General features: G+C 35.7%; 1 protein-coding gene across 1 annotated transcript in view; it reads left to right on the top strand.

The window, feature by feature from the left end:
* The window catches only part of LOC128558956 (tetratricopeptide repeat protein 8-like), a 41,040-nt gene that overhangs the window by 13,157 nt on the left and 12,399 nt on the right, over positions 1-15,484 (top strand). Inside the window, exons 8-9 of the mRNA XM_053549455.1 lie at positions 5,666-5,837; positions 11,293-11,415. Of these exons, the coding sequence (XP_053405430.1) occupies positions 5,666-5,837; positions 11,293-11,415 (295 nt within the window). The remainder of the gene's footprint in view (positions 1-5,665; positions 5,838-11,292; positions 11,416-15,484) is intronic.

Below are 15,484 nucleotides of genomic sequence, written 5' to 3'. Positions count from 1 at the left end.
TTTTGAAAAAAAATGATGAGTTATTGTCATCACTTGAGCGGTTGTCGGCGTCGGCGTCGGCGTCGGCGTCTGCGTCGGCGTTGCCTGGTTAAGTTTTATGTTTAGGTCAGCTTTTCTCCTAAACTATCAAAGCTATTGCTTTGAAACTTGGAATACTTGTTCACCATCATAAGCTGACCCTGTATAGCAAGAAACATAACTCCATCTTGCTTTTTGCAAGATTTATGGCCCCTTTTGTACTTAGAAAATATCAGATTTCTTGGTTAAGTTTTATGTTTAGGTCAATTTTTCTCCTAAACTATCAAAGCTATTGCTTTGAAACTTGGAATACTTGTTCACCATCATAAGCAGACCCTGTACATCAAGAAACATAACTCCATCTTGCTTTTTGCAAGAATTATTGCCCCTTTTGGACTTAGAAAATCAGTTTTCTTGGTTAAGTTTTATGTTTAGGTCAGCTTTAATCCTAAACTATCAAAGCTATTGCTTTAAAACTTGCAACACTTGGTCACCATCATAGGCTGACCCTGTACAGCAAGAAACATAACTCCATCCTGCTTTTTGCAAGATTTATGGCCCCTTTTGGACTTAGAAAATATCAGATTTCTTGTTAAGTTTTATGTTTAGGTAAACTTTTTCTCTTAAACTATCAAAGCTATTGCTTTGAAACTTGCAACACTTGTTCACTATCATAAGCTGACCCTGTACAGCAAGCAACATAACTCCATCCTGCTTTTTGCAATAATTATTGCCCCTTTTGGACTTAGAAAAATCATTTTCTTGGTTGAATATTATGTTTAAGTCAACTTTTCTCATAAACTATCAAAGCTATTGCTTTAAAACTTGCAACAGTTTTTCACCATCATAAGTGGACACTGTACATCAAGAAACATAACTCTATCCTGCTTTTTGCAAGAATGATGGCCCTTTTTAGACTTAGAAAATCATGGGTAGGACAATATTTCTATTATACAAAAAAAATCAGATGAGCGTCAGCACCCGCAAGGCGGTGCTCTTGTTTATAGGGGCAGTTGTGGGAGACATGCGCTTTTCTCAAAAGCATCTCTACTTTTACTATGATATTAATAGAAAAGTTTTAAGATTTATGTAGACTGGCAGTGTTTTCCCTGACGCACAAATCCTGTGTCCTAGTCGCACTTTTCTGAGAAATGACCCATAAAGATAAATTCTTTGCGTCACAGTAGACGTAATTCTTGAAAATCTAAATCAGGCCAATTTTGTTTACAAAGAGCGATTTTCTGAAAATGTACTTTCAGTTTCATAATTATATGCAGACTGCGTCAGCGATTTTGTATATTTGCTTCGATTCACATTTCACAAATTTAATAACCAGTCTGATACTTTGACTGATTAATGCTTTGTAAAGGTTGTTATTGCTGCTCGCTACTATTACCAGTAGTACAAGTCTTGATCACATGACCAAAAAAAAACCAAGTAAGATAAAAATAGTACTTCAGCAGCATCCGCGTAGATCTATAATCGGTATTACTTTTCGTTAACATTTTGTTTTCTGCTAGAAATGTTAATCAAAGTTTTATTCGACTCACCCTGGCGTCAGCGTCACACCTTGGTTAAAGTTTTGCATGCAAGTACATACAGCTATCATTTAAAGGCATATAGCTTTGAAACTTATTTTTTCTTTTTCTAGATCAATTACCAACTTCACTGGGTCAAGTTCCATAACTCTGACTTGTATTTTGAGCAAATTATGCCCCCTTTTGGACTTAAAAAATCCTGGTTAAAGTTTTACATGCAAGTTACTATCTCAAAAACTAATGCAGATATTGAATTGAAACTTCACATGTGTCTTTGGGGTTATAAAACTAGTTGATAGCATCAAGTCCCATAACTCTGACCTGCATTTTGTCCAAATTATGCCCCCTTTTGGACTTAGAAATTCCTGGTTAAAGTTTTGCGTGCAAGTACATACAGCTATTACTAAAAGACAGTTGATTTGAAACTTATTTTTTCTTTTTCTAGATCAATTACCAACCTCACTGGGTCAAGTCCCATAACTCTGACATGTAATTTGGGCAAACTATGCCCCCTTTTGGACTTAGAAAATTCTGGTTAAACTTTTGCGTGCAAGTTACTATCTGCAGAACAAATGCAGATATTAAGTTGAACCTTCACATGTGCCTTCAGGGTTATAAAACTAGTTGATAGCATCAAGTCCCATAACTCTGACATGCATTTTGGTCAAATTATGTCCCCTTTTGAACTTAAAACTCTTGATATTTTAACATTTTGGGTAATATTTTCCTGCTTTTGGGACAATATTTTGAATAGTCGAGCATTGGCTGTCTTACAGACAGCTCTTGTTATAACAACACCAAAGCAGGGCCCACGCTGTGGTTCACCACCTGAGCCAATTTGCCGCTGGCGAAAATAGATTTTTCTACATAAATTTGATCTAACCTTATCGTAACCTTTCTAGAATTTTTAACAATATTAGCAGCATTGTGTTTGAGTTAGATCACCTGTTTGTCTGCCAGTTAACATTTGATTAGAAAACTTGTGTTTCTACTGTAACACTGGTAAATCCTAAAACAAATGTATAAATAAAAATCAAACATCAGCCGTTTTTACCCTTATTTTATTCAGTGACAAATACAAGGAAACATTTCAGTCTATATTATCACTGGTATAAGTAAAACAAAGTTTTATTCAAAATACTAAAAGTATACAAGTATAACCCCTAAAATTTGGAAACGACCCCCATATGTGAAAAACTGGGGGTCACAATGACCCTCATTTTCAAAAGCCAAGGGAAAACACTGGACTGGATATTATTGACCATTTAAATGTTACAAGTCACCAGGTCAGTTGAGCTGTAAGTTTGAATCCCAATGCTAGCTGACTTCTGGAAGGCCTTAGTTCTACATAGATGGTAACTTGTGCCTGAGATATTGCCAGGAGCGGCAGGGATTACATTGGTTCAAAAGTTTTTGTAGCCACTTTTTGAGAATTTGAATTTTGTATGTGGAAAAAGGAAAACAGTGTAAGTTTTAGAGTCACATGATAAAAAAAAAAGAGAGTGTGTATGCTGTAACTTTATTATTACTTTTGTCAGAATTATGGCCCTTTATGTACTAAGAAAATTGGAATTTCTTCATTAAATTTTTTAGTTTAGGTCCTTTTTAGCTCACCTGTCACAAAGTGACAAGGTGAGCTTTTGTGATCGCGCAGCGTCCGTCGTCAGTCCGTGCGTGCGTGTGTGTGTGCGTAAACTTTTGCTTGTGACCACTCTAGAGGTCACATTTTTCATGGGATCTTTATGAAAATTGGTCAGAATGTTCCCCTTGATGATATCTAGGTCAAGTTCGAAACTGGGTCACGTGCGGTCAAAAACTAGGTCAGTAGGTCTAAAAATAGAAAAACCTTGTGACCTCTCTAGAGGCCATATATTTCATAAGATCTTCATGAAAATTGGTCAGAATGTTCATCTTGATGATATCTAGGTCAAGTTCGAAACTGGGTCACGTGGCCTCAAAAACTAGGTCAGTAGGTCAAATAATAGAGAAACCTTGTGACCTCTCTAGAGGCCATATTTTTCATGGGATCTGTATGAAAGTTATTCTGAATTTTCATCTTGATGATATCTAGGTCAAGTTTGAAACTGGGTCACGTGCGGTCAAAAACTAGGTCAGTAGGTCTAATAATAGAAAAACTTTATGACCTCTCTAGAGGCCATATATTTCATGAGATCTTCATGAAAATTGGTCAGAATGTTCATCTTGATGATATCTAGGTCAAGTTCGAAAGTGGTCACGTGCCGTCAAAAACTAGGTCAGTAGGTCAAATAATAGAAAAACTTTGTGACCTCTCTAGAGGCCATATTTTTCATGGGATCGGTATGAAAGTTGGCTGAATGTTCATCTTGATGATATCTAGGTCAAGTTCGAAACAGGGTCATGTGCGGTCAAAAACTAGGTCAGTAGGTCTAAAAATAGAAAAACCTTGTGACCTCTCTAGAGGCCATACTTATGAATGGATCTCCATAAAAATTGGTCAGAATGTTCATCTTGATGATATCTAGGTCAAGTTCGAAAGTGGGTCACATGCCTTCAAAAAGTAGGTCAGTAGGTCAAATAATGAAAAAACGTTGTGACCTCTCTAGAGGTCATATTTTTCATGGGATCTGTATGAAAGTTGGTCTGAATGTTTATCTTGATGATATATAGGTCAAGTTTGAAACTGGGTCAACTGCGATCAAAAACTAGGTCAGTAGGTCTTAAAATAGAAAAACCTTGTGACCTCTCTAGAGGCCATACCCTTGAATGGATCTTCACGAAAATTGGTCAGAATGTTCACCTTGATGATATCTAAGTCAAGTTTGAAACTGGGTCATGTGCCGTCAAAAACTAGGTCAGTAGGTCAAATAATAAAAAAACCTTGTGACCTCTCTAGAGGCCATACTTTTCATGGGATCTGTATGAAAGTTGGTCTGAATGTTCATCTTGATGATATCTAGGTCAGGTTAGAAACTGGGTCAACTGCGGTCAAAAACTAGGTCAGTAGGTCTAAGATTAGAAAAATCTTTTGACCTCTCTAGAGGCCATATTTTTCAATGGATCTTCATAAAAATTGATCCGAATGTTCACCTTGATGATATCTAGGTCAGTTTCGAAACTGGGTCACGTGGGGTCAAAAACTAGGCCAGTAGGTATAAAAATAGAAAAACCTTGTGACCTCTCTAGAGGCCATATTTTTCATGAGATCTTCATGAAAATTAGTGAGAATGTTCACCTTGATGATATCTAGGTAAATTTCAAAACAGGGTCACGTACCTTCGAAAACTAGGTCAATAGGTCAAGTAATAGAAAAACCTTGTGACCTCTCTAGAGACCATATTTTTCAATAGATCTTCATGAAAATTGGTCAGAATTTTTATCTTGATAATATCTAGGTCAGGTTCAAAACTGGGGCACATGAGCTCAAAAACTAGGTCACTATGTCAAATAATAGAAAAAACGACGTCATACTCAAAACTGGGTCATGTGGGAACAGGTTAGCGATTCAGGACCATCATGGTCCTCTTGTTTTATGAACATTTTAAGAGCTATAGCTTTGAAACTTTATACACTTGTTTATTATCACAAGGTTAGTAAGTAGGTCAAGAACCATAACTCTGTCTTGCATTTTGTTCAAATTATGGCCCTTTATTAACTTAGAAAGTTGGTATTTCTTGGTTATTTTTCGTTTAGGTATACTTTTCTTGAATGCTATAGCTTTGAAACTTAATACATTATTTTGTTATTGCTATGTGAGTAAGAAGGTCAAGAACCATAACTATTTTCTTGCGTATTACCTTACAAAAAACACTTGCAGAGGAGCATTGACACCCACAGGTAGTGCTCTTGTTCCATTTACTTTACTTGTTAGACAGTCTTAATATACATAAATTTAAATTATGAAAAGTACTTTCCTTCAGTTTTGGAATAGTGTTTGAAATTGAAATAAATAAATTTACAATGATTGTAATTGCCCTTACTGCATTTTTATATGCCAAATTTACTGCCCTAGTCTAGAGAAAAAATTGTATGTGGGCATATTATGCCTTGTTAAACAGTGCTCTTGTCATCTAGAAATCTGCATTAGCAAGAAAAACTGTTAAATGTAAATTTATGTTTTTTTCTTTCAGACGGTTGTTACAGATGGGTGTATACAATGCAGAGTTATTCAATAACCTTGGTTTATGTTGCTTTTATGCTCAGCAGTATGACATGACATTAACATGTTTTGAAAGAGCCCTTAATCTGGCAGATGAAAACACAGTTTCAGAAATCTGGTTCAATATTGGGCATGTTGCTATGGTAAGTGATAAAAGTACCATATTTTTTTTCTCCACAAGAATTGACAACTTCCTCACACTGTTATAGAAGTACAATAATTGATATTTTTCCACAAGAGTTGACAACTTCCTCACACTGACCAGACAGAAATGCTGATAATATTTTACCAGACAGAAATGCTTTTAGTATTTGACTGAAGTGGAATGCTGGTATTTGACCACACAGATATGCCAGTAGTATTTGACCACACAGAAATACCAATAGTGTTTGACCACACAGAAATATCAATAGTATTTGACCAGACAGAAATACCAATAGTATTTGACCACACAGAAATACCGATAGTGTTTGACCACACAGAAATACCAATAGTGTTTGACCACACACAGAAATACCAGTAGTGTTTGACCACACAGAAATACCAATAGTGTTTACCAATAGTGTTTGACCACACAGAAATATCAGTAGTATTTGACCAGACAGGAATACCAGTAGTATTTGACCACACAGAAATACCAATAGTATTTGACCAGACAGGAATACCAATAGTATTTGACCAGACAGAAATACCAATAGTATTTGACCACACAGAAATATCAATAGTATTTGACCACACAGGAATACCAATAGTATTTGACCACACAGAAATACCAATAGTATTTGACCAGACAGAAATACCAATAGTATTTGACCAGACAGAAATACCAATCTCCACCTCTGATTCATGTGGGGAAGTTGGCAGTTACTTGCGGAGAACAGGTTTGTACTGGTACAGAATCCAGGAACACTGGTAAGGTTAACTGCCCGCCGTTATATGGCTGAAATACTGTTGAAAAACGGCATTAAACTCAAAACAAACAAACAAAAGAAATACCAATAGTATTTGACCACACAGAAATACCGATAGTGTTTGAGCACACAGAAATACTATTTGACCACACAGAAATACTGATAGTGTTTGACCACACAGAAATAGCAATAGTATTTGACCAGACAGGTATACCCGGTACCAATAGTATTTGACCGCACAGAAATATCAGTAGTATTTAACCAGACAGGAATACCAGTAGTATTTGACCACACAGAAATACCAATAGTATTTGACCATACAGGAATACCAATAGTATTTGACCACACACAGAAATGCCAATACTATTTGACCAGACAGAAATGCCAATAGTATTTGACCAGACAGAAATACCAATAGTATTTGACCACACAGAAATGTCAGTAGTATTTGACCTCACAGAAATACCAATAGTATTTGACCACACAAAAATGCCAGTAGTATTTGACCAGACAGGAATGCTGATAATATTTAATCAGACAGAAAGCATGCACAGTAGTACATGAGACAAACTTATGAAGAATATTCATTTAAATAGTGAGGTCCAAAAAGTTTATTCTCTAACAAACAGTGCAACACTAACAAGTTCAATTAAATGAGACATGAGCCTTTTTATCAGCGGGAAGTCTAAACCACCCTCATGTAACATAAAGTGTGTAATGATATAGCTAGAAAACTAAAACTGATTTCAAAGAATCATGACTGTTTTTGAGGCATTCTAATATACCCCTGATGCAGATAAAATTAAATCATACTGCTTTGATATGCAGTACTTCAGTGCATGCTCCACACAGGGTCCACTTACAAATCACCACTAAAAAATCAACAGATGTGGAAAATTGTGTACTTAGTGCAAGGAAGCAATTCATCTGGCTTGTATAAGGTTACTCTACCCCAGTGCCTGGTAGTGCTTACAAAAGAGCCCAGAGGACACAATTAAAGCATGAAAGTCTCTGTCTGACATAAGCTATGTCAGCTTGACATTAAATCTGACATAAAAAAGTTCGATCCACACATGTTATATCTCTGGATGCCTCAAAATGATTGACAGAAAAAAACTGCAGACTGTTTTGATCCGCCTCTGAATGTAAAAGTACATTTATAAATACACATGATTCACTTTACAGTTATTCATTATGTGATTATGGTACTCTCTTCACTGAGGAATTTAATCCACTTGAGATTAAGGGGCTATTGGCTATTAAGGACCTTGATGTAACTGACTACACTCTGTATTTAAGCAATCATAAAATATTGTTGTATATAGATAATGTTGCATTCTAAAGCTATTTTTCTGTAAATATACTTCCATTTGGAGTGGCAAGATTGAAATTATGCACATGATGAATAATTCTTAATAATTATGGGTGGACATGCATTTAAGTATTTTTACAAGGGGTTTTTCTATAAATAATAAGAAGTGTTTACTTACTATTTACTTTACAGACTACTTGAACTTTATTTTATTCTGTTGTTGTTTGTTCAGTACTGCCAAATGTTGATACAATATTCGAGACACTTTTTGTTACCTATCTTACTTTTGTACAAACATTTTGAAGAATTGCTTTTGTTTGTATATACTTCGCCTTACTTTGTCAGACTTCTTGATCAGTAGCAACTTTAAGTCTACTGTACATGTACTTGTTTTGGTGCTGCAAAAGTTGGATTATTACTCTTAATGTAGACTGAAACATTTTTTGTTGTAGATTTTTTTTAGATTCATTGCACTTCACATTTATTTTGCATTTGATGCATTGTATCTTTAATAGTTTGGCTTCAAAAATACTTCTTCAAATGCATTCTGGGACATTTGATAAAAATGTTTTAAATGTGGAAATGAGTTAATTGTACCATATCATACTATTCATATGATATTACCATGAGAAACACATGCTAGTCATTTGTAACACTGTGGGTCTGACTGTTAAGAAAAAGCTTAGAATTTGTTCAAACAGTAGCATTAATGTTATGCCATATAAAATTCCTCATATCCATAGAATTCCATTCATACTGACTGATTTATTCGGAAAGCATGATGTATAACCCACTTAAAACACCATTAATGGATCTGTTGTTCAATTATGTGTTACCAGGATACTAGTAGTGTGTTGTCAAGGGATGGGGATGATTAAATAATGGGTCCTGTATCGATGACAGAATAGGGAAGTCAGATCATTACAGTAATTGCCATCTCCATGTTTGATGTAAATGAACTAAATGAATCATTGTAATATTATACTGGTTTGTAATAATGACCAGTCATTTAAGTGGTTTGATGTCCAGTCAATCAAGTACTTTGATTATTAAATGTCTCAGAAATTCAGTATTAGTGTCGCTTTATTGTTTTACGTAAATTACTTCAGAATTTTCATTGTAGTTAGGCTTATTGTTAAGACTGTCCTAAAATCAGTAATCTAAAAGAAAATGAGTTTTTAGCTCACCTGAGCACAAAGCACAAAGTGCTCAGGGTGAGGTAATATGATCGCTCACCGTCCGGTGTCCGTCCATCCGTTGTACGTCCGTCCGTCCGTCTTCCGTTCACACTTTCCTTTAAACAACATCTCCTCCTAAACCAACAGGCCAGTTTTGATGAAACTTCCCAGGGATGTTCCTTGGATGGTCTTCTTTAAAAATTGTTCAAAGAATTGAATTCCATACAGAATTCTGGTTGCCATGGCAACCAAAAGGAAAAACTTTGAAAATTTTCTTGTCCAAAACCGCAAGGCATAGAGCCTCTATATTTGGCATGTAACATCATCTAATGGTTCTCTATGAAGATTTTTAAAATCATGCCCCTGAGGTGAAAAGAGGCCCCGCCCCGGGGGTCCCAAATTTTACATAGACATATAGGAAAAAAACTTTAAAAATCTTCTTGTCTGAAACCACAAGACCTAGGCCTTTGATATTTGGTATGTAGCATTGCCTTGTGGTCCTCTACCAAGATTATTCAAATTATTACCCTGGGGTTAAAAGAGGCCCTGCCCCAGGGGTCCCAAGTTTTGCATAGTCTTATATAGGAAGTTTTTTTAAAAATCTTCTTGTCTGAAACTGCATGGCCTAGGCTTTTGATATTTTGTAAGTTGCGTTGCCTAGTGGTCCTCTACCAAGATTATTCAAATTATGCCCCTGAGTTGAAAAGAGGCCCCACCCAGGGTGTCCCAAGTTTTACATAGACTTATATAGGAAAAAACTTTAAAAATCTTCTTGTCTGAAATCACAAGACCTAGGCCTTTGATATTTGGTACGTAGCATTGCCTTGTGGTCCTCTACCAAGATTGTTCAAATTATGCCTCTGGGGTGAAAAGAGGCCCTGCCCTAGGGGTCCTAAGTTTTACATAGACTTATATAGGAATTTTTTTTTTTAAATCTTCTTGTCTGAAAGTTCAAGGCCTAGGCCTTTGATATTTGGTATGTAGCATTGCCTAGTGGATCTCTAACAAGATTGTTCAAATTATGTTCCTGGGGTGAAAAGAGGCCCTGTCCCAGGGGTCACTTGTTATATGAGTTATATAGGAAAAAATACTTCAAAAATTATCAGATCATATTTCCTAGACTGTTTAATTATAATTACCTGATGACCCCAAGTAATTAGGGGTCACCTGACTGTGACCTTGACCTACTGACCTACTTTCTTGTTTTTAGCTCACCTCAGGTTGAACTATTGTGATCGCTCACCGTCATGTATGTCTCTGAAAGTTTAGTGTTATCTGTGAATGTGTTGATAAGTTTAAAATGTTAAATTGTCTATAAATAAAAAAATATAAATTGATAAATGAAGTTTGTCATATTTGAGTCAAAAAGGTCTGCAATGTTTAAAATTGTGCTTGCCATAGAAATGATATTCTGTTGGTTATGAACAGTCACCCTCTGGATTATCACTGAGCACAGTTATTATTAGCAATAACACAGATCTGATTAAGTATTGCATAATTATGTTCTCTTTCACTCAGGTGAGCGATATAGGGCCATTATGGCCCTCTTGTTTTATGTCACTCACATATTTAGGTTTTGAATGTCATATCTTATCTGTTGTTATAAAATTATTGATAAATATTAAAGGATAACAATAATAATAATAGTAATTGTAATAATAACATTAGTAATAATAGTAAAAGTAATTACAGTCAAACCTGAGCTTATGAGACCACCTGTATTAAGCAAAAATCTGTGTTATAAGACCATTAATTATAAGTCTCTTTATAGTGCATTTCATATAGATTGAACCTGCATTAAAGAACCACCTGTCTTATGAGACCACATTTTTGCTCTCCCTTAAGTGGTCTCTTAAAACAGGTTTCACTGTAGATGATTCTTTAAAAATTATAAAAAGAAAACACTTATGATGACTTTGCAGATTTAAAATTCTTCTTATATATATCAACATGTTTGTATGTCGCTAAAAGGAATATGAATGCTTATTTTCATAGATCTTCAGATTTTTTATCCATGACAATTACTTAGGTACCTTTTAAAGAGGAAGAAAATCATCATAGAAACTTCTGAAAATTTGAGTTTCCTTTTGTAAGTTTATACACAGAAAAATCAGACTGAGGCATAAAATCTGTACGTCCTGTCACAATAACATGTTAGGATATGTGTAAGATATAATATTTTCCACTTTGTTTTCAGGGTATAGGGGACATGACATTAGCATACCAGGCATTTAGACTGGCACTCTCTAACAACAACGATCACGCGGAGGCTTATAATAATCTTGGTGTTCTAGAAATGAGAAAAGGACATGTAGATATGGTAAGTTTGTGGTCTGTATGTACATGTATTGTAACACAGATGATCCTGCCCATTTCCATGTTGGTGGCTCCTGCCACATCCTGGCTCACAGACTATAAAACATGAGTTTGAAAACCAGTCTAAGAATGTCTCTTGCTATTGGTCAGTTTAAAAACTGTGCTTGAAAAGGACCAATCAGATGATGAAGCTTTGAGACTGGTCTCCAAACTCAAGTTTTATAGACTGGGGTCATAGTCTAGCAACTCGCTCACAGATTTTGCGTTTGAAGATGAAGTCCTTTCAAAATCTGTTAAAAACTGTATTTCATGAAATTAGAGATTGGATGCCTTTTTAGCTCACCTGAGCAATGCTCAGGTGAGTTTTTCTGATCACTTGATGTCCGGCGTCTGTCTGTCGTCTGTCTGTCGTCTGTCCGTCAACATTTAGCTTGTGTATGCGATAGAGGCTGTATTTTTCAACTGATCTTCATGAAATTTGGTCAGAATGATTATCTTGATAAAATCTAGGCCGAGTTCGAAAATGGGTCATCCTGGGTCAAAAACTAGGTCACTAGGTCAAATCAAAGAAAAACCTTGTGTATGCGATAGAGGCTGTATTTTTCAATTAATCTTCATGAATTTTGGTCAGAATGATTACTTTGATGAAATCTAGGCCGAAAATGGGTCATCTGGGGTCAAAAACTAGGTCACTAGGTCAAATCAAAGAAAAACCTTGTGTATGTGATAGAGGCTGTATTTTTCAATTAATCTTCATAAATTTTGGTCAGAATGATAACCTTGATGAAATCTAGACAGATTTCGAAAATGGGTCATCTGAGGTTAAAAACTAGGTCACTAGGTCAAATCAAAGAAAAACCTTGTGTATGCGATAGAGGCTGTATTTTTCAATTAATCTTCATGAATTTTGGTCAGAATGTTTACCTTGATGAAATCTAGGTCGAAAATGGGTCATCTGGGGTCAAAAACTAGGTCACTAGGTCAAATCAAAGATAAACCTTGTGTATGTGATAGAGGCTGTATTTTTCAATTAATCTTCATAAATTTTGGTCAGAATGATAACCTTGATGAAATCTAGACCGATTTCGAAAATGGGTCATCTGAGGTTAAAAACTAGGTCACTAGGTCAAATCAAAGAAAAGCTTTGTGTATGGGATAGAGGCTGTATTTTTCAATTAATCTTCATGAATTTTGGTCAGAATGATTGCCTTGATGAAATCTAGGTCAGCTTCGAATATGGGTCATCTGGGTCAAAAAGTAGGTCATTAGGTCAAATCAAAGAAAAACCTTGTGTATGCGATAGAGGCTATATTTTTCAATTGATCTTCATGAGATTCAGTCAGAATGATTGCCTTGATAAAATCTTGGTCAAGTTTGAATATAGGTCATCTTGGTTCAAAAATTAGGTCACTAGATCAAATCAAAGAAAAACCTTGTGTATGCGATAGAGGCTGTATTTTTCAATTAATCTTCATGAATTTTGGTCAGAATGATTGCCTTGATGAAATCTAGGTCAGCTTCGAATATGGGTCATCTGGGGCCAAAAAGTAGGTCATTAGGTCAAATCAAAGAAAAACCTTGTGTATGCGATAGAGGCTATATTTTTCATTTGACCTAGAACCTTCAAACTACATAGGGTTGTAGGGCTGCTGGAGTAGACGACCCCTATTGTTTTTGGGGTCACTCCGTCAAAGGTCAAGGTCACCGGGGCCTGAACATTGAAAACCATTTCCGATCAATAACTAGAGAACCACTTGACCCAGAATGTTGAAACTTCATAGGATGATTGGTCATGAAGAGTAGATGACCCCTATTGATTTTGGGGTCACTCTGTCAAAGGTCAAGGTCACAGGGGCCTGAACATTGAAAACCATTTCCGATCAATAACTAGAGAACCACTTGACCCCGAATGTTGAAACTTCATAGGATGATTGGTCATGAAGAGTAGATGACCCCTATTGATTTTGGGGTCACTCCGTCAAAGGTCAAGGTCACAGGGGCCTGAACATTGAAAACCATTTCCGATCAATAACTAGAGAACCACTTGACCCAGAATGTTGAAACTTCATAGGATGATTGTTCATAAAGAGTAATTGACCCCTATTGATTTTGGGGTCACTCCATCAAAGGTCAAGGTCACAGGGGCCTGAACATGGAAAACCATTTCCGATCAATAACTAGAGAACCACTTGACCCAGAATGTTGAAACTTAATGGATGATTGGTCATGCAGAGTAGATGACCCCTAACGATTTTGGGGTCAGTCTATTAAAGGTCAAGGTCACAGTGGCCTGTTCATGTAAAATCATTTTTTGGAAATAACTTGAGAACCACTTTACCTACAATGTTGAAACTTAATAGGATGATTGGACATGCAGAGTAGATGACCCCTATTTATTTTGAGGTCACTTGATCAAAGGTCAAGGTCACAGGAGCCTGAACAGTGACTTGAGAACCACTAGGCCAAGAGTGTTGAAATTTAGCGGGATGACTGGACATGCCAAGTAGATGATCCCTATTGCAGCCAACCATCAGTGTCTCTTTGACTTTCACTCCTGACCCCTATTGACTTCTTGCCTATAGGACTTTGCATTGGGGGAGACATGCGCTTTTTTACAAAAGCATTTTCTAGTTTTCAATTGATCTTCATGAAATTTGGTCAGAATGATTGCCTTGGTAAAATCTAGGTCAAGTTCGAATATGGGTCATCTGGGGTCAAAAACTAGGTCACTAGTTCAAATAAAAAACGTTCTTTGCACCAATTTAAATGATACTTGGTCAGAATATTTTTTTCCATGCAATCACTAGGTCTATGTTTACACTGTTATGGTGTATTATGGTGTGTTTCTCAGGTGAGCGACCTAGGGCCATCTTGGCCCTCTTGTTTGATAGAAGAGCAAAATTAAACATTTTACATGGGACTTTACAAACTCTAACTTTTCATCTTTCATATTGTGAATGAGCGGCTGTAAGGCAAGTGACTATTACACACTATGAATTATAGAACCTACATAATACATTATATGTATAATGTTTTAGAAAATTGGAAAAAGTGTTCATTTATTCCATGCTTTTCAGTGGTTTGCTGAAATATTGCCAAACAGTCATATCTTGGAAAAGGCTCCTTGGTGAATTTATATAATAAGAACATCAATAATAAATGTTCTGATTCTTTTTTCTTTCACGAATAAACAACAAAAAACTATAAAGTCTAAGATTGATTAAATTTAAGAGAACATGAAAATATATTTGTTAGTAAAATGTAAAAATTAAATTCTATAATTTTCTCAGTAACACTTTACTTCATTGGACATGAATATTATGACTTTGTGATGTTGTATGTGATGTTGATGTTGTGAAACGTAATATTTGGTTTAAACCATTGAAGGCACATGAAATAAATGAAAATACTTTTACTTTTGACCACCATATTTTACATTTTCACTTCTGGCTAATACGCTTGTAAAAATATTGCAACTGGTCTTCAAGATATTGTAACCATACACTAAAACAACCAAGTATCCTGTATGTGCTACATATTATACCAGATTTATATAGCGCCCTTTTCATGGTAAATTCATTCAAAGGCGCTTTACATAGTGCAAAGGCAGCCACTCACGGGGCTAATTCCATCCTCTACTAGTACAGACACATAGGCTCTGACCAGAGTGATAAAGTGAGAGAAATCCATTAGGTACAGGCTTGTCCAGCTAACTTAGCCTTGTTCTCTGCAAATAGACAGTCTGGTTCTTTAACGAGCCCTTTGTATAGCACCGATACACATGAAAAGTGTGTACTGTTGTTATGTAGATCTGTATGTACAGTGTTAATTATCCAGTATATTTGCCGATGTGCTATGAAATCATTGATGTTCTTGCCATTGTCAGAGATTAATTTTCGCACATTTGTGCTTATGTTGGTCCACAAAATTTAATACAAACACACAGATAAAATTTCCTTTAATTTGAACTTTGAAATTAAAAATCAACAAAATTTATATCATATCCTCTCGAAACAGTAGTTTTGCTGCTAACAGTAAAATGTTCACCATTACATTAAATGATGTCATAGTAT

The sequence above is a fragment of the Mercenaria mercenaria genome, chromosome 1 (assembly GCF_021730395.1).
Source record: "Mercenaria mercenaria strain notata chromosome 1, MADL_Memer_1, whole genome shotgun sequence".
NCBI lineage: Eukaryota > Metazoa > Mollusca > Bivalvia > Venerida > Veneridae > Mercenaria > Mercenaria mercenaria.
This window is presented reverse-complemented; position numbering and strand designations above follow the sequence as displayed.